Source organism: Salmo salar, chromosome 10 (genome assembly GCF_965601325.2).
Source record: "Salmo salar chromosome 10, fSalSal1, whole genome shotgun sequence".
Lineage (NCBI taxonomy): Eukaryota > Metazoa > Chordata > Actinopteri > Salmoniformes > Salmonidae > Salmo > Salmo salar.
The window spans coordinates 57180269-57201019 of record NC_138300.1 but is presented as its reverse complement, the minus strand read 5'-3'; the positions used below and the strand labels follow the sequence as shown (position 1 = coordinate 57201019).

Sequence of the window (20751 nt, the reverse complement as noted above, 5' to 3'; positions counted from 1 at the left end):
TTTAACATTCTAGGTTACTGACAGTCCGGACAGGAACAAATGACAGTCCGGACAAGAACAAATGACAGTCCGGACAAGAACAAATGACAGTCCGGACAAGAACAAATGACAGTCCAGACAGGAACAAATGACAGTCCGGACAGGAACAAATGACAGTCCGGACAGGAACAAATGACAGTCCGGACAAGAACAAATGACAGACCGGACAAGAACAAATGACAGTTCGGACAAGAACAAATGACAGTCCGGACAGGAACAAATGACAGTCCGGACAAGAACAAATGACAGTCCAGACAAGAACAAATGACAGTCCGGACAGGAACAAATGACAGTCCGGACAGGAACAAATGACAGTCCGGACAGTAACAAATGACAGTCCAGACAAGAACAAATGACAGTCCGGACAGGAACAAATGACAGTCCGGACAGGAACAAATGACAGTCCGGCAGGAACAAATGACAGTCCGGACAGGAACAAATGACAGTCCGGACAGGAACAAATGACAGTCCGGACAGGAACAAATGACATTCCGGACAGGAACAAATGACAGTCCGGACAGTAACAAATGACAGTCCGGACAAGAACAAATGACAGTCCGGACAGGAACAAATGACAGTCCGGACAGGAACAAATGACAGTCCGGACAGTAACAAATGACAGTCCGGACAGGAACAAATGACAGTCCGGACAGGAACAAATGACAGTCCGGACAGTAACAAATGACAGTCCGGCAGGAACAAATGACAGTCCGGCAGGAACAAATGACAGTCCAAACAGGAACAAATGAAAGTCCGGACAGGAACACATGAGAGTCTGGACAGGACAGGACATAGCAATAGTCACTGTGACCCTGAGATAAGTATCTGTGACCCTGAGATAAGTATATGTGACCATGAGATAAGTATCTGTGACCCTGAGATAAGTCTGTCATGGCCATGGGCTCAGTGCTTAAAGGCAGTGTAGCACGTACACTGAGTGCACAAAACATTAAGAACACCTTCCTAATATTGAGTTGCACCCCCTTTTGCGCTCAGAACAGCCTCAATTTGTTGGGCATGGAATACAAGGTGTTGAAAGTGTTCCACAGGGATGCTGGCCCATGTTGACTCCAATGCTTCCCACAGTGTTTTTTTTATATTTTTTTATTTCACCTTTATTTAACAGGGTAGGCCAGTTGAGAACAAGTTCTCATTTACAACTGCGACCTGGCCAAGATAAAGCAAAGCAGTGTGACACAAACAACAACACAGAGTTACACATGGAATAAACAAACGTACAGTCAACAACACAATAGAAAAAGTCTATATACAGTGTGTGCAAGTGGCATAAGGAGGTAAGGCAATAAATAGGCCATAGTAGCGAAGTTATTAAAATGTAGCAAATTAACACTGGAGTGATAGATGTGCAGATGATGATGTGCAAGTAGAAATACTGGTGTGCAAAAGAGCAAAAAATTTAATAAAAACAATATGGGGATGAGGTAGGTAGTTGGATGGGCTATTTACAGATGGGCTGTGTACAGCTGCAGCAATCAATAATCTGCTCAGATAGCTGATGCTTAAAGTTAGTGAGGAAGGTATACGTCTCCAACTTCAGCAATTTTTGCAATTAATTCCAGTCATTGGCAGCAAAGAACTGGAAGGAAAGGCGGCCAAAGGAGGTGTTGGCTTTGGGGATGACCAGTGAGATATACCTGCTGGTGTCATAAAATATTCTGCAGGAGGGGTGAAGTCAGGCGCAGGAGACTCAGGTACGTTTAACGTGTTTAATAAAGAAGGCAAGTCCAACACGAACAAGAAGGACGCGGGACGCAGCCCAGCAAACCTAATTCCCAAAACGCGTAACGTAACTCAGGAACAGTAACATAAATTCCCCCAAACCTACAGCAACAGACACGAAACAATCCCGCACAACCCGAAACACAAAACAGACAAACTAAATACCCTCCCTAATTACTAAACACAAAATAGGTGCTACTCTAACCAGACATTACCAAACGAAACAGAAACATAGATCGGTGTCAGCTAGTCGGCCGGCGACGACGACCACCGAGCACCGCCCGAACGGGGAGAGGCGCCACCTGTGGACTTTGTGACAGCTGGAGCACGTGCTACGGGTGGGTGTTGTTATGGTGACCAGTGAGCTGAGATAAGGCGGAGCTTTACCTAGCAAAGACTTATAGATGACCTGGAGCCAGTGGGTCTGGCGACGAATATGTAGTGAGGGCCAGCCGACAAGAACATGCAAGTCGCAGTGGTGGGTGGTATATGGGGCTTTGGTGACAAAACCGATGGCACTGTGACAGACTGCATCCAGTTTGCTGAGTAGAGTGTTGGAAGGTATTTTGTAAATGATATCGCCGAAGTTGAGGATCGGTAGGATAGTCAGTTTTACGAGGGTAAATTTGGCAGCATGAGTGAAGGAGGCTTTGTTGCGAAATAGAAAGCCGATTCTAGATTTGACTTTGGATTGGAGATATTAAATATGAGTCTGGAAGGAGAGTTTACAGTCTAGCCAGACACCTAGGTATTTGTAGTTGTCCATGTATTCTAGGTCAGAACCGTCCAGAGTAGTGATGCTAGTCGGGCGGGCGGGTGCGGGCAGCGAACGGTTGAAAAACATGCATTTGGTTTTACTAGCGTTTAAGAGCAGTTGGAGGCCACGGAATGAGTGTTGTATGGCATTGAAGCTCGTTTGGAGGTTAGTTAACACAGTGTCCAAAGAAGGGCCAGATGTATACAGAATGGTGTCGTCTGCGTAGAGGTGGATCAGGGAATCACCTGCAGCAAGAGCGACATCGTTGATATATACAGAGAAAAGAGTCGGCACGAGAATTGAACCTTGTGGTACCCCCATAGAGACTGCCAGAGGTCCGGACAACAGGCCCTCCGATTTGACACACTGAACTCTGTCTGCAAAGTAGTTGGTGAACCAGGCGAGGCAGTCATTTGAGAAACCAAGGCTATTGAGTCTGCCGATAAGAATACGGTGATTGACAGAGTCGAAAGCCTTGGCCAGGTTGATGAAGACGGCTGCACGGTACTGTCTTTTATCGATGGCGGTTATGATATCGTTTAGTACCTTGAGCGTGGCTGAGGTGCACCCATGACCAGCTCGGAAACCGGATTGCACAGCGGAGAAGGTACGGTGGGATTCGAAATGGTCAGTGTTCTGTTTATTAACTTGGCTTTCGAAGACTTTAGAAAGGCAGGGCAGGATGGATATAGGTATATAACAGTTTGGACCCCCTTTGAAGAGGGGGATGACCGCGGCAGCTTTCCAGTCTTTAGGGATCTCGGACGATACGAAAGAGAGGTTGAACAGACTGGTAATAGGGGTTGCAACAATGGCGGTGGATAATTTTAGAAGGAGAGGGTCCAGAACATCTAGCCCAGCTGATTTGTACAGGTCCAGGTTTTCAGCTCTTTCAGAACATCTGCTATCTGGATTTGGGTGAAGGAGAAGCTGGGGAGGCTTGGGCAAGTAGCTGCAGGGGTGCGGAGCTGTTGGCCGGGGTTGGGGTAGCCAGGAGGAATGCAAGGCCAGCTGTAGAGAAATGCTTATCAAAATGTTTGATTATCATGGATTTATCGGTGGTGACCTTGTTACCTAGCCTCAGTGCAGTGGGCAGCTGGGAGGAGGTGCTCTTGTTCTCCATGGACTTTACAGTGTCCCAAAACTTTTTGGAGTTAGAGTTACAGGATGGAAATTTCTGTTTGAAAAAGCTAACCTTTGCTTTCCTGACTGACTCCGTGTATTGGTTCCTAACTTCCCTGAACAGTTGCATATGCTATTGCAGTCCGCCACAGGATGTTTTTGTGCTGGTCAAGGACAGTCAGGTCTGGAGTGAACCAAGGGCTATATCTGTTCTTACTTCTACATTTTTTTTAAAGGGGCATGCTTATTTAAGATGGTGAGGAAATTACTTTTAAAGAACGACCAGGCATCCTCGACTGACGGGATGAGGTCAATATCCTTCCAGGATACACGGGCCAGGTCGATTAGAAAAGCCTGCTCGCAGAAGTGTTTTATGGAGCGTTTGACAGTGATGAGGGGTGGTCTTTTGACCGTGGACCCATAGCGGATGCAGGCAATGTGGCTATGATCGCTGAGATCCTGATTGAAAACAGCAGAGGTGTATTTGGAGGGCAAGTTGGTCAGGATAATATCTGAGGATGCCCATTTTTACGGATTTAGGTTTGTACCTGGTGGTTTCCTTGATAATTTGTGTGGGATTGAGGGCATCTAGCTTAGATTGTAGGACTGCTGGGGTGTTAAGCATATCCCAGTTTAGGTCACCTAACAGAACGAACTCTGAAGATAGATTGGGGGCAATCAATTCACATATGGTGTCCAGGACACAGCTGGGAGCTGAGGGGGGTCTATAACAGGCGGCAACAGTGAGAGACTTATTTCTGGAGAGATTCATTTTTAAAATTAGAAGCTCAAACTGTTTGGGCATAGACCTGGAAGGTATGACAAAACTTTGTAAGCTATCTCTGCAGTAGACTGCAACTCTATCTTCATGGAAAATGCTGTAGTTGGGTATGGAAATCTCAGGATTTTTGGTAGCCTTCCTAAGCCAGCATTCAGACACGGCAAGGACATCAGGGTTGGCGGAGTGTGCTAAAGCAGTGAGTGAAACAAACTTAGGGAGGAGGCTTCAGATGTTAACATGCATGAAACCAAGGCTTTTACGGTTACAGAAGTCAACAAATGAGAGCGCCTGGGGACACACAGGGCTTGGGTTAACCTCTATATCACCCGAGGAACAGAGTAGGAGTAGGATGAGGGTACGGCTAAAGGCTATCAAAACTGGTAATCTAGTGCGTTGGGGACAGAGAATAAAAGGAGCCGATTTCTGGGCGTGGTAGGATAGATTCAGGGGTCCAGGCCAGTTGGCAAAATAGGTATTGTAGCTGGAGTAATTTTGTTTGCTAGCCGGGAGATGCGCCTGGCTAGAGGCTAACTGGTGCTAGCTTCGGGACGAGGGCATTAGCCACTATAGCCACTCGGTAGCAGCTAGCTAGCAGCGATGATCTGATGCAAAGGTCTAGAGCTTACGGCAAGAATCCGGTGGTGTAATGAATTCTAGTCGTGTTAGTGAAGAGTCCGGGAGGCATCAACTGTGTAGCCGAGTGATCATAGGGTCCACTGAGTAGGCTGGGAGATGGGTCTGGCTCAAGGATAGTTTCGGGGCTGGGCCACTCGGTAGCAGCTAGCTAGCTGCAATGATCAGGAGTAATGGTCCAGGGCTTTTCGGCAGGAATTAGGTGTTGTAGTGGAGTCCAGTATGCTCAGGGTTGATAACGCACTGTGCAAGCTGGCAGACTGGCAAGTATTATCCAGGCTAAAAGTGGCTGGTGTCTGTGCTAAAGGTAAAGGCCGCTAGCAGTGGCTAACAATGACTAAGTAACTAGTAGCTAATTAGCTGGTTAGCTTCTGATGGCTAGCTTCTGATGGAGGGTTTGGCTATAAGGTCTAAAAACAGCAGATCCGTACCACATTTGCGGAGGCGGGTTGCAGGAAGGTATATTTGATTTAATAATGGAAAAAGAGATTGAAAATATATTTAAATATATATAAAAAAAAGACGAAAAAAACGACAAACAACGTCTGCACTGCTACGCCATCTTGGTCTTCCTTTCCTTGGTGTTCCTCCACCATGTCCAGTAGACTACAGACAATATGTTCCTCCACCATGTACAGTAGACTACAGACAATATGTTCCTCCACCATGTACAGTAGACTATAGCCAGACAATATGTTCCTCCACCATGTACAGTAGACTATAGCCAGACAATATGTTCCTCCATCATGTACAGTAGACTACAGACAATATGTTCCTCCATCATGTACAGTAGACTACAGACAATATGTTCCTCCATCATGTACAGTAGACTACAGACAATATGTTCCTCCATCATGTACAGTAGACTACAGACAATATGTTCCTCCATCATGTACAGTAGACTACAGACAATATGTTCCTCCGTCATGTACAGTAGACTACAGCCAGGCAATATGTTCCTGATAAACCTTAAGGGCTGGTTTCCCAGACACAGATTAAAGGAAAAATCCTGATGATGATGATAAGTGATACTTTGCTTCTGGAAAATCCTATATCTTCAAAACTTGACTGCTGAGATACAAAACATTTTAGGACTGTTTCAACAGTGGACTATATAAATAAAAAAAATACCAAAATAGATTTTTTGAGTGGATATTTTTCCTTGAAGCCTACTTCTGGACTGAAATTTAAACTTAAAGGATGGGACCAAAACGCAGCGGGAATGTGTATACTCATCTTCTTTATTACGAAGAAAACCAAAATAAACACTTAATACAAAAACAGTCCTGTGAGGCACACAGCTACACACAGAACAACTACCCACAAAAACCCATGAAAAAACACCCCTACTAAATAGGACCTTCAATTAGAGGCAACAAGAAACAGCTGCCTCCAATTGAAGGTCAAACCAATAAACTAAGCATAGCAATAGATGAACTAGACACAGACATAGAAATAGACTAACATAGAACATAACCCCCCAAAAAACCAAAACACATAAAACAAACACCCCCTGCCACATCCTGACCAAACTACAATAACAAATAACCTCTTTACTGGTCAGGACGTGACACCTCCATTGAAAGCGCTTTTTAGTCAAGGCTTTTCGGTGGCTGGGAAGCCGGCCCATAAACTATAAAAGACTAAAACATTGATACTTTATTTGCTTTTATTCACATACCTCTCTGTAGACCCTCTCCACACTCGTAGAAAAAAAAGGTGGTATCTAGAACCTAAAGGAGTTCTTCGGCTGTCCCCATAGGATAACCGTTTGAAGAACCCTTTTTGGTTCCAGTTAGAACCTTATCGGGTTCTACATGGAACCCAAAAGAGTTTTCCTATTGGGACAGCCGAAGAACCCTTTGGGACCCCTTTTTTTCTAAGACTGCACTGCCTCCATGCAGCTGGGAGTGGCTAGGACCAGGCTGTCCTTCAGCAGGGTGTTGGTGAGGTAGTCACAGGGCAGGTGGGCCAGACGGATCAACTCTAGAGACTCTGGGAGGTGGGGGAGCCAGGACTCCTGGTGGTGCATCACCCAGGCCAGGGGTGCCTCCACGCAGGTACACTCTGGTCTACAGCCTCTTGTTGGACAGACACGCCACTAACTGCTCCTTCTCTAGCAGAGGGAACTGGAGGTGCGTTCCCTTGGTTGATGGTGAGTTTCCGTGTGTAGCAGAAGTCTAGTAGAGATTGCCATGATGTCGGGGTACATGCCGTTTATCTCCACCTGGACAGTGATGCTCTCCACAAAGTCCTGGTAGAACATGGAGTGGAAGTAGACACTGCAGAGAGCCAGGACGGCCCGGTGGCAGGGGAAGTCGCAACATCTCCAGGGGCCTGTATTCACACAGAATCACAGAGTAGGAGTGTTGATTTAGGATCAGGTTCCCTCTCTGATTCATAATGATTTAAAAGGCAAAACTGATCCTAGATCAGCAATACGGATCCAGGAATCTCCAGAACAACATCCATTATTCCTACAGAGTGATAGCAGTGGCCAGAGATTGTTTTTTGCCAAATCATCCAAGTCCATACATTTAGTATCAACTTAATAAATCGCCTCAAATACACAACAATCAAATCATGTTGAGCTGTGTAGCAATATAGATCATATTATAGAACACTTACAACGATAACTGTTTTGGAAACAGGTGGTTGCCAAAGGCTGTTAATTTATAATCCAGGCTGTATCACATCCGGCCGTGATTGGGAGTCCCATAGGGCGACGCACAATTGGCCCAGCGTCATCCAGGTTTGGCCGGGGTAGGCCGTCATTGTAAATAAGAATTTGTTGTTAACTGACTTGCCTAGTTAAATAAAGGTCTATATAAAAAAAATATAGAATAATAATTATAATAAAAAGTTGTTACTTAGAAGAAGAAAAAACACATAATAAATGAACAACGGAATTTATTTCCGACCCCTAGAGTGTTGTAAACATGTGTTTATAGCGTCCAAATCTGACTACAAGAGAAAAGAATGTGAAAAAGAAAAAACACAAAGTAATCACAAGTTATTTGGAAATAATGAACTGTTTATGATACAAAATAGTTTGTAAGCTTTTACATCTAGGCCTCATGCGCAATTTAATGTAGAGTGATGCAGTGAAAGATATGTGAAAACTTGATATTGTATGTGGAAGCTGTGTTATTTCACAAAGACATAGAGTCAAAGCTAACAGCTGTAGAGTCAGAGCTAACAGCAGTAGAGAGGAGCTAACAGCTGTAGAGTCAGAGCTAACAGCTGTAGAGTCAGAGCTAACAGCTGTAGAGAGGAGCTAACAGCTGTAGAGTCAGTCAGAGCTAACAGCTGTAGAGTCAGAGCTAACAGCTGAAAAATCTGAGCTAACAGCTGTAGAGTCAGTCAGAGCTAACAGCAGTAGAGTCAGAGCTAACAGCTGTAGAGTCAGAGCTAACAGCAGTAGAAAGGAGCTAACAGCTGTAGAGTCAGAGCTAACAGCAGTAGAGTCAGTCAGAGCGAACAGCAGGAGAGTCAGAGCTAACAGCAGTAGAGTCAGTCAGAGCTAACAGCAGTAGAGTCAGTCAGAGCTAACAGCTGTAGAGTCAGAGCTAACAGCTGTAGAGTCAGAGCTAACAGCAGTAGAGTCAGTCAGAGCTAACAGCTGTAGAGTCAGAGCTAACAGCAGGAGAGGCAGTCAGAGCTAACAGCAGAAGAGAGGAGCTAACAGCTGTAGAGTCAGAGCTAACAGCAGTAGAGTCAGTCAGAGCTAACAGCAGTAGAGTCAGTCAGAGCTAACAGCTGTAGAGTCAGTCAGAGCTAACAGCTGTAGAGTCAGAGCTAACAGCTGTAGAGTCAGAGCTAACAGCTGTAGAGTCAGAGCTAACAGCTGTAGAGTCAGTCAGAGCTAACAGCAGGAGAGTCAGTCAGAGCTAACAGCTGTAGAGTCAGAGCTAACAGCTGTAGAGTCAGTCAGAGCTAACAGCTATAGAGTCAAAGCTAACAGCTGTAGAGTCAGAGCTAACAGCAGTAGAGTCAGAGCTAACAGCAGTAGAGTCAGAGCTAGCAGCTGTAGACTCAGAGCTAGCAGCTATAGACTCAGAGCTAACAGCTATAGAGTCAGAGCTAACAGCTGTAGAGTCAGAGCTAGCAGCTGTAGAGTCAGAGCTAGCAGCTGTAGAGTCAGAGCTAACAGCTGTAGAGTCAGAGCTAACAGCAGTAGAGTCAGAGCTAACAGCTGTAGAGTCAGAGCTAACAGCTGTAGAGTCAGAGCTAGCATCTGTAGAGTCAGAGCTAGCATCTGTAGAGTCAGTCAGAGCTAACAGCTGTAGAGTCAGTCAGAGCTAACAGCTGTAGAGTCAGTCAGAGCTAACAGCTGTAGAGTCAGAGCTAACAGCTGTAGAGAGGAGCTAACAGCTGTAGAGTCAGAGCTAACAGCTGTAGAGAGGAGCTAACAGCTGTAGAGAGGAGCTAACAGCTGTAGAGAGGAGCTAACAGCTGTAGAGTCAGAGCTAATAGCTGTAGAGTGAGTCAGAGCTAACAGCTGTAGAGTCAGTCAGAGCTAACAGCTGCAGAGTCAGTCAGAGCTAACAGCTGTAGAGAGGAGCTAACAGCAGTAGAGAGGAGCTAACAGCAGTAGAGAGGAGCTAACAGCTGTAGAGTCAGAGCTAACAGCTGTAGAGTCAGTCAGAGCTAACAGCTGCAGAGTCAGTCAGAGCTAACAGCTGTAGAGTCAAAGCTAACAGCTGTAGAGTCAGAGCTAACAGCTGTAGAGTCAGTCAGAGCTAACAGCTGTAGAGTCAGAGCTAACAACTGTAGAGTCAGAGCTAACAACTGTAGAGTCAGAGCTAACAGCTGTAGAGTCAGTCAGAGCTAACAGCTGTCGAGAGGAGCTAACAGCAGTAGAGAGGAGCTAACAGCTGTAGAGTCAGAGCTAAGAGCTGTAGAGTCAAAGCTAACAGCTGTAGAGTCAGAGCTAACAGCTGTAGAGTCAGTCAGAGCTAACAGCTGTAGAGTCAGTCAGAGCTAACAGCTGTAGAGTCAAAGCTAACAGCTGTAGAGTCAGAGCTTACAGCTTTAGAGTCAGAGCTAACAGCTGTAGAGTCAAAGCAAACAGCTGTAGAGTCAGTCAGAGCTAACAGCTGTAGAGAGGAGCTGACAGCAGTAGAGAGGAGCTAACAGCTGTAGTCAGAGCTAAGAGCTGTAGAGTCAAAGCTAACAGCTGTAGAGTCAGAGCTAACAGCTGTAGAGTCAGAGCTAACAGCTGTAGAGTCTGTCAGAGCTAACAGCTGTAGAGTCAGAGCTAACAGCTGTAGAGTCAGTCAGAGCTAACAGCTGTAGAGTCAGAGCTAACAGCTGTAGAGAGGAGCTAACAGCTGTAGAGAGGAGCTAACAGCTGTAGAGAGGAGCTAACAGCTGTAGAGTCAGAGCTAACAGCTGTAGAGTCAGAGCTAACAGCTGTAGAGTCAGTCAGAGCTAACAGCTGTAGAGTCAGAGCTAACAGCTGTAGAGTCAGTCAGAGCTAACAGCTGTAGAGTCAGTCAGAGCTAACAGCTGTAGAGTCAGAGATAACAGCTGTAGAGTCAAAGCTAACAGCTGAAGAGTCAAAGCTAACAGCAGTAGAGAGGCGCTAACAGCTGTAGAGTCAAAGCTAACAGCTGTAGAGTCAGAGCTAACAGCTGTAGAGTCAGTCAGAGCTAACAGCCGTAGAGTCAGTCAGAGCTAACAGCTGTAGAGTCAGTCAGAGCTAACAGCTGTAGAGTCAGAGCTAACAGCTGTAGAGTCAGTCAGAGCTAACAGCTGTAGAGTCAGTCAGAGCCAACAGCTGTAGAGTCAGAGCTAACAGCTGTAGAGTCAGTCAGAGCTAACAGCTGTAGAGTCAGTCAGAGCTAACAGCTGTAGAGTCAGTCTGAGCTAACAGCTGTAGAGTCAGTCTGCGCTAACAGCTGTAGAGTCAGTCAGAGCTAACAGCTGTAGAGTCAGTCAGAGCTAACAGCAGGGGAGAGGAGATACAGTAATACCACATTGCCTTGTGGGGTAGAGATGTGAGAGGCTTACTAGAAGCTTTATGCAAATACAAGATTCGGAGTGCTGCGTTTTCCTCACACAAGGGACTGCTCTTTGTAATACGGTCTGGCATTCGTAATTTTTTACTACGTGAAAATTGAGACACGCCGTATCATTCATTCCGCAGCCATGAGGGCAGTGTTTTCACTTGGTTCTTGGATATGATCTATAGGCTATATAGGCTATTCATCAAAGTAACCTATTTTGCATTGATAACCAAATATAATCTCAGTGACTGTTCAAACAGTAAACCAAACAACAAGAATCCACCAAAAAGGTATTTTGTTTAGCAGTAATAACTAGTGATTACAGGCTATTGTGAAATGCTAGATCCTGCTGTAGCCTGCTAGCTAACCGTGTGCTTTTGCTAACCATGTGCTTTTGCTAACCATGTGCTTTTGCTAACCATGTGTCACGGCTGTCTTCGTCTTCTGACGATATAGCGAAATCGTCGTCTGAAAATGTAGACCAATACGCAGCGGATGTCGTGTTCATTTTTGAATTTAATTAATCGCTCACGTGAACACTATACAAAAAACAATAAACAATGACAGTGCAACAGTTTTGCAGGCTATCCTAACGCAGTGCAAAAACAATCTCCCACAACAGACAAACACACCCTCATATATGGGACTCTCATACAAAGGCAAATAGACAACACCTGCCTTCAATTGAGAGTCCCAACCCCAATGAACCCAAACATAGAAACAGACACACTAGACTCAACATAGAATGACATAAACATAGATCATAAACCAAAACCCGGAAATACTAAATCAAACGCCCTTTTACCAAACACCACCCCGAACCACATAAAACAAATACCCTCTGCCACGTCCTGACCAAACTAAAATGACAATTAACCCTTATACTGGCCAGGACGTGACAGTACCCCCCCCCCCCCCCCTTAAAGGTGCTAACCCCCAGAAGCACCTTAAGAAAACAAGAAAAACAACCCCAAACAACAACTAAACAAAAATTCCCGCTCGGGGCAGTCTGGCAGCTCGGGGCAGTCTGGCCGCTCTGGCAGCTCGGGGCAGTCTGGCCGCTCTGGCAGCTCGGGGCAGTCTGGCCGCTCTGGCAGCTCTGGCAGCTCGGGGCAGTCTGGCAGCTCTGGCAGCTCGGGGCAGTCTGGCAGCTCTGGCAGCTCGGGGCAGTCTGGCAGCTCTGGCAGCTCGGGGCAGTCTGGCAGCTCTGGCAGCTCGGGGCAGTCTGGCAGCTCTGGCAGCTCGGGGCAGTCTGGCAGCTCTGGCAGCTCGGGGCAGTCTGGCAGCTCTGGCAGCTCGGGGCAGTCTGGCCACTCTGGCAGCTCGGGGCAGTCTGGCCACTCTGGCAGCTCGGGGCAGTCTGGCCACTCTGGCAGCTCGGGGCAGTCTGGCCACTCTGGCAGCTCGGGGCAGTCTGGCCACTCTGACATCTCGGGCAGTCTGGCCACTCTGACATCTCCGGGCAGTCTGGCCACTCTGACATCTCCGGGCAGTCTGGCCACTCTGACATCTCCGGGCAGTCTGGCCACTCTGGCATCTCCGGGCAGTCTGGCCACTCTGGCATCTCCGGGCAGTCTGGCCACTCTGGCATCTCCGGGCAGTCTGGCCACTCTGGCATCTCCGGGCAGTCTGGCCACTCTGGCATCTCCGGGCAGTCTGGCCACTCTGGCATCTCCGGGCAGTCTGGCCACTCTGGCATCTCCGGGCAGTCTGGCCACTCTGGCATCTCCGGGCAGTCTGGCCACTCTGGCAGCTCCTGACTAGTGGGTGGCTCTGGCGACTCTTCACTGACGGGCGGCTCTGGCGATTCCTCACTGACGGGCGGCACTGGCGACTGTTGACTGGCGGGCAGCTCTGGTGACTGTTGACTGGCGGGCAGCTCTGGTGACTGTTGACTGGCGGGCAGCTCTGGTGACTTGACTGGCGGGCAGCCCTGGTGACTTGACTGGCGGGCAGCTCTGGTGACTGTTGACTGGCGAGGCTGGGTTTACGCACTTGAAGCCTGGTGCGTGGTGCTGGTACTGGGCGTACCAGATTGGGAACACGCACCTCCAGGCTAGTGCAGGGAGCGGGAACAGGACGAGTCGGACTGGGCTGACGCACTTCCGGGTCCGCACGAGAGACAGGAGCTGGAAACCCAGGGCTATGGAGGCGCACAGGCGGTCTTGATCTTACCTCCTGCACAACCCGTCCTGGCTGGATGGAACTAGTAGCCCTGCACGAGTGGGGTGCTTGTACAGGGCGGACTGGGTTGTGCAGGGGCCTGATGGTAGCCGTGCGTAGAGTAGCCTGGTCCTCGGAGGCGTACCGGCGACCAGATGCGCTGCGCAGGCATCCTCCTACCAGGCTGGATGCCCGCTCTAACACGGCACCTGCGAGGGGCTGGAATAACGCGCACCTGCCTGTGCGTGCGTATGGGTGAGATAGTGCGCTCCTCAGCGAAACATGGCGCTCTCCACCTCATACGCTCCTCCATAAAACCACGGGTAGCTGGCTTCCGGCTCTTCCTAGGCCTAGCCAAACTACCCGTGTGCCCCCAAAAAAAAATTTCTTGGGGGTGCCTCTCGTGCTTCAACGCCAGTCGTGTCCCTCGGAAACATTCCCGGTCCATACCAGCCTTACTCCATGGGCCTTCTCCGGCCATAACCTGCTCCCATGTCCATCTCTCCCCATAGTCCGTATCCTGAGCGTGCTGCTCCTCTCTCCGCTGCTTGGTCTTGGTTTGGTGGGAGATTCTGTCACGGCTGTCTTCGTCTTCTGACGATATAGCAAAATCGTCGTCTGAAAATGTAGACCAATACGCAGCGGATGTCGTGTTCATTTTTTAATTTAATTAATCGCTCACGTGAACACTATAGAAAAAACAATAAACAATGACAGTGCAACAGTTTTGCATGCTATCCTAACGCAGTGCAAAAACAATCTCCCACAACAGACAAACACAAACCCACCCTCATATATGGGACTCTCAATCAAAGGCAAATAGACAACACCTGCCTTCAATTGAGAGTCCCAACCCCAATGAACCCAAACATAGAAACAGACACACTAGACTCAACATAGAATTACATAAACATAGATCATAAACCAAAACCCGGAAATACTAAATCAAACGCCCTTTTACCAAAACACCACCCCGAACCACATAAAACAAACACCCTCTGCCACGTCCTGACCAAACTAAAATGACAATTAACCCTTATACTGGCCAGGACGTGACACCATGTGCTTTTTTTCTACATGACCAAAACATGGTGTTCTATTTTTAACTGGGAATGAATACACGAGCAGTATGTTAAACTGGGATAATGTTTTAGGTTACACAGGCAAGTTTAACAATATTTGCCAGGGCATATTTTGTTGTTATTATAAATCGTTTTATTTCACATGGAAAGCTAAAAAGGCTAGCTAGCCTGCTATGTTTTTAGCCAGACTAAAGCCAGCTAGCCAGGCTAAAGCCAGCTAGCCAGGCTGCCAGCTGGCAACTACTAGCAAGGGTAGGTGACTCTTCCTTGCTTTCACAAAATGAGAAGACAAAAAAAATAAAACTTTGCTATTGCCCAGTGAGGATATCATGTTACCAAAAGGTGTCTTCTGCTCCGAAAATCCCACTCCACCCACACACGCAAATAGATCTAAGGAGTCAATTTATAATTACTATTTTATACATTTTACCTTTTATTTAACTAGGCAAGCTGAAGCTTGTAGTAAACGTAATACTTAAAAGGATTCTCCAGATTTTGGCATTGAGGCCCTTTATCTAATTCCCCAGAGTCAGATGAACTTGTGGATACCATTTTTATGTCTCTGCATGCAGTTTGAAGGAAGTTGATAACATAGCGGTAGTGCAGTTGCTAACTGATGTTAGCGCAATGACTGGAAGACTATGGTAGCAGATACCAAGACTTCTAGTCATTGCACTAACGCAAGTTAGCATTGGCTTGCGAAACTACCTCTAACTTTCTTCATACTGAACACAGAGACATAAAAATAGTATCCACAAGTTCGTCTGACTTTGGTGAAGTACATAAAGGGCATCATTGTCAGAATATCAAAGTTTTCTTTTTACACTATGTAACATCATGGTACAAGGTGACATCATGCTAATAGTATTGATACTGATATGTGGCAGAGTGGTGAGTGACGAAGGAAAACCATGTTATCAGTAGGTGTACAGACGGTACTGGGGCTCTTCTCAGAGGAAATCACATGGACACTAGCATGTCCTTTATGCTTCTTTATTGTAATAATGTTATAGCTTGTACTATACATCTGACTACCTGTTTCTAAGATTGGAAAGTTTACTGTAGGCCTACTTATTGCTTTCTCTTTAAATAATAAGAGCTGTTACAACTATTCACAAAGAACACAAAGGTATTCACACTCAGAATAAAATGCGCTTACAGTACAGCCATCCCTTACTATAACTTCATATCAGCAGACTACATTACTATAACTTGATATCAGCAGACTACATAACTATAACTTGATTTCAGAAGACTACCAATTATTTAAAAAATATTTTTAAAAAGAAGGTACCGTGAAAACAACTACTACTCAAAATCAAAAATCTCTGCCTCCTTGTCTTTCCAGAAAGTGAAACTCCTGTCTATGTATTTGCAAATCTCATCATTGCTGAAACTGGAAATGTCTGTTCCTTGTTTAATCAGAGCCCCTTCATCTGGTGTCGGGGTTTGGAGGATGACTTTGGGCACAGGCCTGACCTCTGGTAGGAACTGTTGTTTCTCTACCTCTGGCAGTTCAGACTGAGTCGTTGACACGTTCCCAAAGAACTTGACCTTAATGTCCTCGAAGCCGTCCTTCCACTCACGGTTCCCAGCCTCGATGTCCATCATGACGGCCTTGTGGAACTCCCGGATGCTCTCCCAGGTGAAACGACCAACGTGATCAAACACCTCAAAGCACAGCAGGTGTCTCATCTTCCTCTCGTCCGCGGGGAGTTCGAGTTCCAGGATGTGGAAGTACCCCAGCATAAAGAGGTCAAGGGTCAGGCTGTCATAGTCCACCATCGCCCCGTCCACCTTGTGGAGGAATTAGAATGAGATTCAGAATCACAATCAGTTTGTGTGTGTGTAGAAAGTGTCTGTGTGTGTGTATAAAGTGCAGAATGACCTTGGGGAGGAACTGTTCAGGGGAGTATGGTGCCTGCTGCCGGTGGAGACGGCGGATCTGTCGAGATGGAACGCTGGAGATCATGCTCCTCCAATCACCAATCATCTTGTTGATGACACTCCTCTGTTTGAAGAAATGTCCCAGAGGCATCTGAGATCCCCTCTGTGGTCCGCTCCCATCTGTCCCCCCAGGTTTACCAACAACCTCCTCCACACTGGCTCTTCTCTCCGCCTCTCTGGTCTTCAGAGTCACCGTGTAGGCTGACTTCTTCCAGTGGCCCAGGAACAGCACCACGATACGTTCCTTCCGTAGACTGGTGGTTTCCCTAACGTCGGTCATGCTGTCATCATAGGCTATGCCTGAGTCACTGTTCTGGTCAGCTTCAGGGGCTGGGTTCATCTCTTTTGGCTGTTCCTGTGTTCCTCTGACCTTTAACCCCAGGCCTTCCTCCTGTATGGTTGACATCGCGGGGACCTCTTCTTCTGATTCTTCTTCATGACCTTCAAAGTTGGACTTCAGATTCCGGACAGAAACCCCAAACTGTTGGATCTCGGACTCGATCTTCTCCCTGCGCCCTCGGGTAGAAGTAGGTCTGTCTGGGGTCTGGGAGAACACAGTGGATAGCTCTGTGTTGGGCATCTTAGAGTACGGCCCGTCTGCCAGGTTGGCCATCAGCAGGGACATGCTCTTTACGATGCCTGAGATGCGGTTGCACCACACGGGCAGAGGGACCTTAATTAAGGGATTACAATGGAAATAAGTCATTGACTTCATTGTGTGATTCTAGAAACATAGTTCATGTTTATAAAATAGAATTACATATGTAATTCAATAGGATCTCTGTGGTATATACACTGTTTAATTATTTTGTTGTCAAATAAACTCAAACCTGAGACTCCTGGTTGGGGTTTCTGAACTGAGTGCTGGCTGTGATGTTGACGATGGGAGCTGGCAGGATGGTCCTGAGCTCCTCAGCCAGACGAGCTAGCTCTGTCTCATAGCCTTCACAGTTTTTCTGGTTGGACACGCTCTGGATCTGCTTCTCCAGGTAGATCAGGTCATCCTCGGTCAACAGCTCTCCAAACGGGCCCAGGATAGCGTTGTGGGCCTGGGAGTACCTCCAATTCACCGCTTTGGAAGTGCTGGTCCCATTCTCCTACAAAGGTGGAGGAGACACAGTACAGAGTTTTTTAATATACAGTACACGTCATATCACTGACATACACACGGTGAGGGAACACAAGAAATGAGTAGACTTAATCTGGGTCTGAGAATCTGTCTCTTTATGTCCTGATTGGTGTAATGACTACGAATAACATGCCAGATCTATTGATGTGACCATACAGCATCATGGGTTATCCAATCAGAGCTGTGACCGTATTGGAATATGAAATCAGAGTGCCTCACCTTCCTCCTCTGGTCCTCCTCATCCAATAGCCTGGCCTGTAGCTGACGCACCATGACCTGTCTCTTCCACTCAGCAATTGGCCGACCCCGCTCGTCATGGGTGGGAACCAGGTAGTCAATATCTGACAGGTTGGCCTCTTCCGTGGGCAGAACTACCATCCTGTTCTGTTGGTGACGAAACAATATCAACACCAATTTACCATCAGTATAACAGCTTGTTGTATTAGTCCAATATGGAGACTGAGCTGGACAAGATGGGTCTCTCGTGGGACAGGGCAGAAACTGTGACCAAAGACAGACTCCAGTGGCAGAAGATTGTTGCTGCCTTATGTTCCACACCAGACAAAGAGGACTAAGTAAGTAAGTATTAGTCCAAGTAGAGAAATATCAGAAAGAGAAGTGATGTGATGCTTACTGCTTGTGCTACAGCTACTGTGGTTATTTCTGTCTGTTTCAGAGATGTGATAGATTTCATGTTGTCGAGGAACTTTTTGTCACCGAGCAGGTTTTTGCCAGCCAGGAGATTTTTGTCAGAAGCCTTCACCAGATCGACAGTTTTTACCTCAGCCTTTACCAGTATCTTACCCTGTTTAAGACAAAGAGAGTTAACATTCATTCCGTTATAACCAGCTTGGTGGTCTAAGAACATGAATTTAAAAAACAGAAGAGGAAATCTGATGTAAGTGTTTACTGCGTGTGCTGCGTCAGCTGAAGACTTAATTTCAGTGAGGAGCTTTTTGCCACCAAGTGTAACGTTTTTGGTCAGATCAACAGTAATCACTTCTTCAGAAGGTTTGTTCCGACTGATTCCGTCTGCGGAAAATGTATGTCTCACCACCATTTTACTCTGTTGAAGAAAGGCAATACCGCACATCAGTTAAAATAACTTGGTCAAATAGACCTACTAATCCAAGAACAGAAACAAGATATCAGAGAGTGGAGAGTAATTACAGCATTTGTTGAAGCTTCTGGAGACTTAATTTCACAGAGGAGTTTTTTGCCACCGAGCCCAAGGACGTTTTGGGTCGGATCAACAGTAGACTGTTCAGAAGGTTTGACTTCTTCTGTGGAAAACGACACCATCTTACTCTGTTGAAGACAAAGCTATATCATTCATCAGTTACATACGGTGTCCATATTAGGACAGCCTCAGACACAGCAGGACTTGTTTCATTATCAGGATGTCCTAATACGGACACCATAATTATAACAGATAGGAGTATTAATACAAAAACACAAATATCTGAGGAAGAGCAAAGAGGAAATCCAATGTAAATCCAATGCAATGGATTTCATCAGCATTATACAGTGAGGGAAAAAAGTATTTGATCCCCTGCTGATTTTGTACATTTGCCCACTGACAAAGAAATGATCAGTCTATAATTTAAATGGTAGGTTTATTTGAACAGTGAGAGACAGAATAACAACAAAAAAATCCAGAAAAACGCATGTCAAAAATGTTATAAAATGATTTGCATTTTAATGAGGGAAATAAGTATTTGACCCCTCTGCAAAACATGACTTAGTACTTGGTGGCAAAACCCTTGTTGGCAATCACAGAGGTCAGACATTTCTTGTAGTTGGCCACCAGGTTTGCACACATCTCAGGAGGGATTTTGTCCCATCCTCTTTGCAGATCTTCTCCAAGTCATTAAGGTTTCAAGGCTGACGTTTGGCAACTCAAACCTTCAGCTCCCTCCACAGATTTTCTTTGGGATTAAGGCCTGGAGACTGGCTAGGCCACTCCAGGACCTTAATGTGCTTCTTCTTGAGCCACTCCTTTGTTGCCTTGGCTGTGTGTTTTGGGTCATTGTCATGCTGGAATACCCATCCACGACCCATTTTCAATGCCCTGGCTGAGGGAAGGAGGTTCTCACCCAAGATTTGACGGTACATGGCCCCGTCCATCGTCCCTTTGATGCGGTGAAGTTGTCCTGTCCCTTAGCAGAAAAACACCCCCAAAGCATAATGTTTCCACCTCCATGTTTGACGGTGGGGATGGTGTTCTTGGGGTCATAGGCAGCATTCCTCCTCCTCCTCCAAACACGGCGAGTTGAGTTGATGCCAAAGAGCTCCATTTTGGTCTCATCTGACCACAACACTTTCACCCAGTTGTCCTCTGAATCATTCAGATGTTCATTGGCAAACTTCAGATGGGCATGTATATGTGCTTTCTTGAGCAGGGGACCTTGCGGGCGCTGCAGAATTTCAGTCCTTCACGGCGTAGTGTGTTACCAATTGTTTTCTTGGTGACTATGGTCCCAGCTGCCTTGAGATCATTGACAAGATCCTCCCGTGTACTTCTGGGCTGATTCCTCACCGTTCTTATGATCATTGCAACTCCACGAGGTGAGATCTTGCATGGAGCTCCAGGCCGAGGGAGATTGACAGTTCTTTTGTGTTTCTTCCATTTGCGAATAATCGCACCAACTGTTGTCACCTTCTCACCAAGCTGCTTGGCGATGGTCTTGTAGCCCATTCCAGCCTTGTGTAGGTCTACAATCTTATCCCTGACATCCTTGGAGAGCTCTTTGGTCTTGGCCATGGTGGAGAGTTTGGAATCTGATTGATTGATTGCTTCTGTGGACAAGTGTATTTTATACAAGTAACAAACTGAGATTAGGAGCACTCCCTTTAAGAGTGTGCTCCTAATCTCAGCTCGTTACCTGTATAAAAGACACCTGGGAGCCAGAAATCTTTCTGATTGAGAGGGGGTCAAATACTTATTTCCCTCATTAAAATGCAAATCAATTTATAACATTTTTGGCATGTGTTTTTCTGGATTTTTTGTTGTTGTTATTCTGTCTCTCACTGTTCAAATAAACCTACCATTCAAATTATAGACTGATCAATTCTTTGTCAGTGGGAAAATGTACAAAATCAGCAGGGGATCAAATACTTTTTTCCCTCACTGTATATCATTTTACTGTATTAGTTCAAGAACAACAAAACAGAAGCGTTTGGCTAAAAATCTGTAAAAAATATATCTGAGGAAGAACTAACTGCTGCAGCTGGTGAGGATTTCATTTCACAAATTAGCTTTTTTCCACCCAACTGAACTTTGGTGAGATCAACAGTCATCTCTTCCGCTACTATCTTATTCTGTAGAAGACAAAGAAGACCAACTA

At 46.3% G+C, this 20751-nt stretch overlaps 1 protein-coding gene across 1 annotated transcript; it reads right to left on the bottom strand.

Moving 5' to 3' along the window:
- Positions 1–15305: 15305 nt before the first annotated feature.
- LOC145850444 (espin-like protein) lies at positions 15306–18959 on the bottom strand. Its single transcript, XM_082957099.1, has 6 exons — positions 18575–18959; positions 18039–18470; positions 17624–17788; positions 17106–17372; positions 16217–16948; positions 15306–16125 (listed from the first exon to the last, which is right to left on the bottom strand). The coding sequence occupies exons 1-6, from the start codon at positions 18704–18706 to the stop codon at positions 15637–15639; spliced, it is 2217 nt and encodes a 738-aa protein (XP_082813225.1). The 5' UTR covers positions 18707–18959; the 3' UTR covers positions 15306–15636.
- Positions 18960–20751: the final 1792 nt, after the last annotated feature.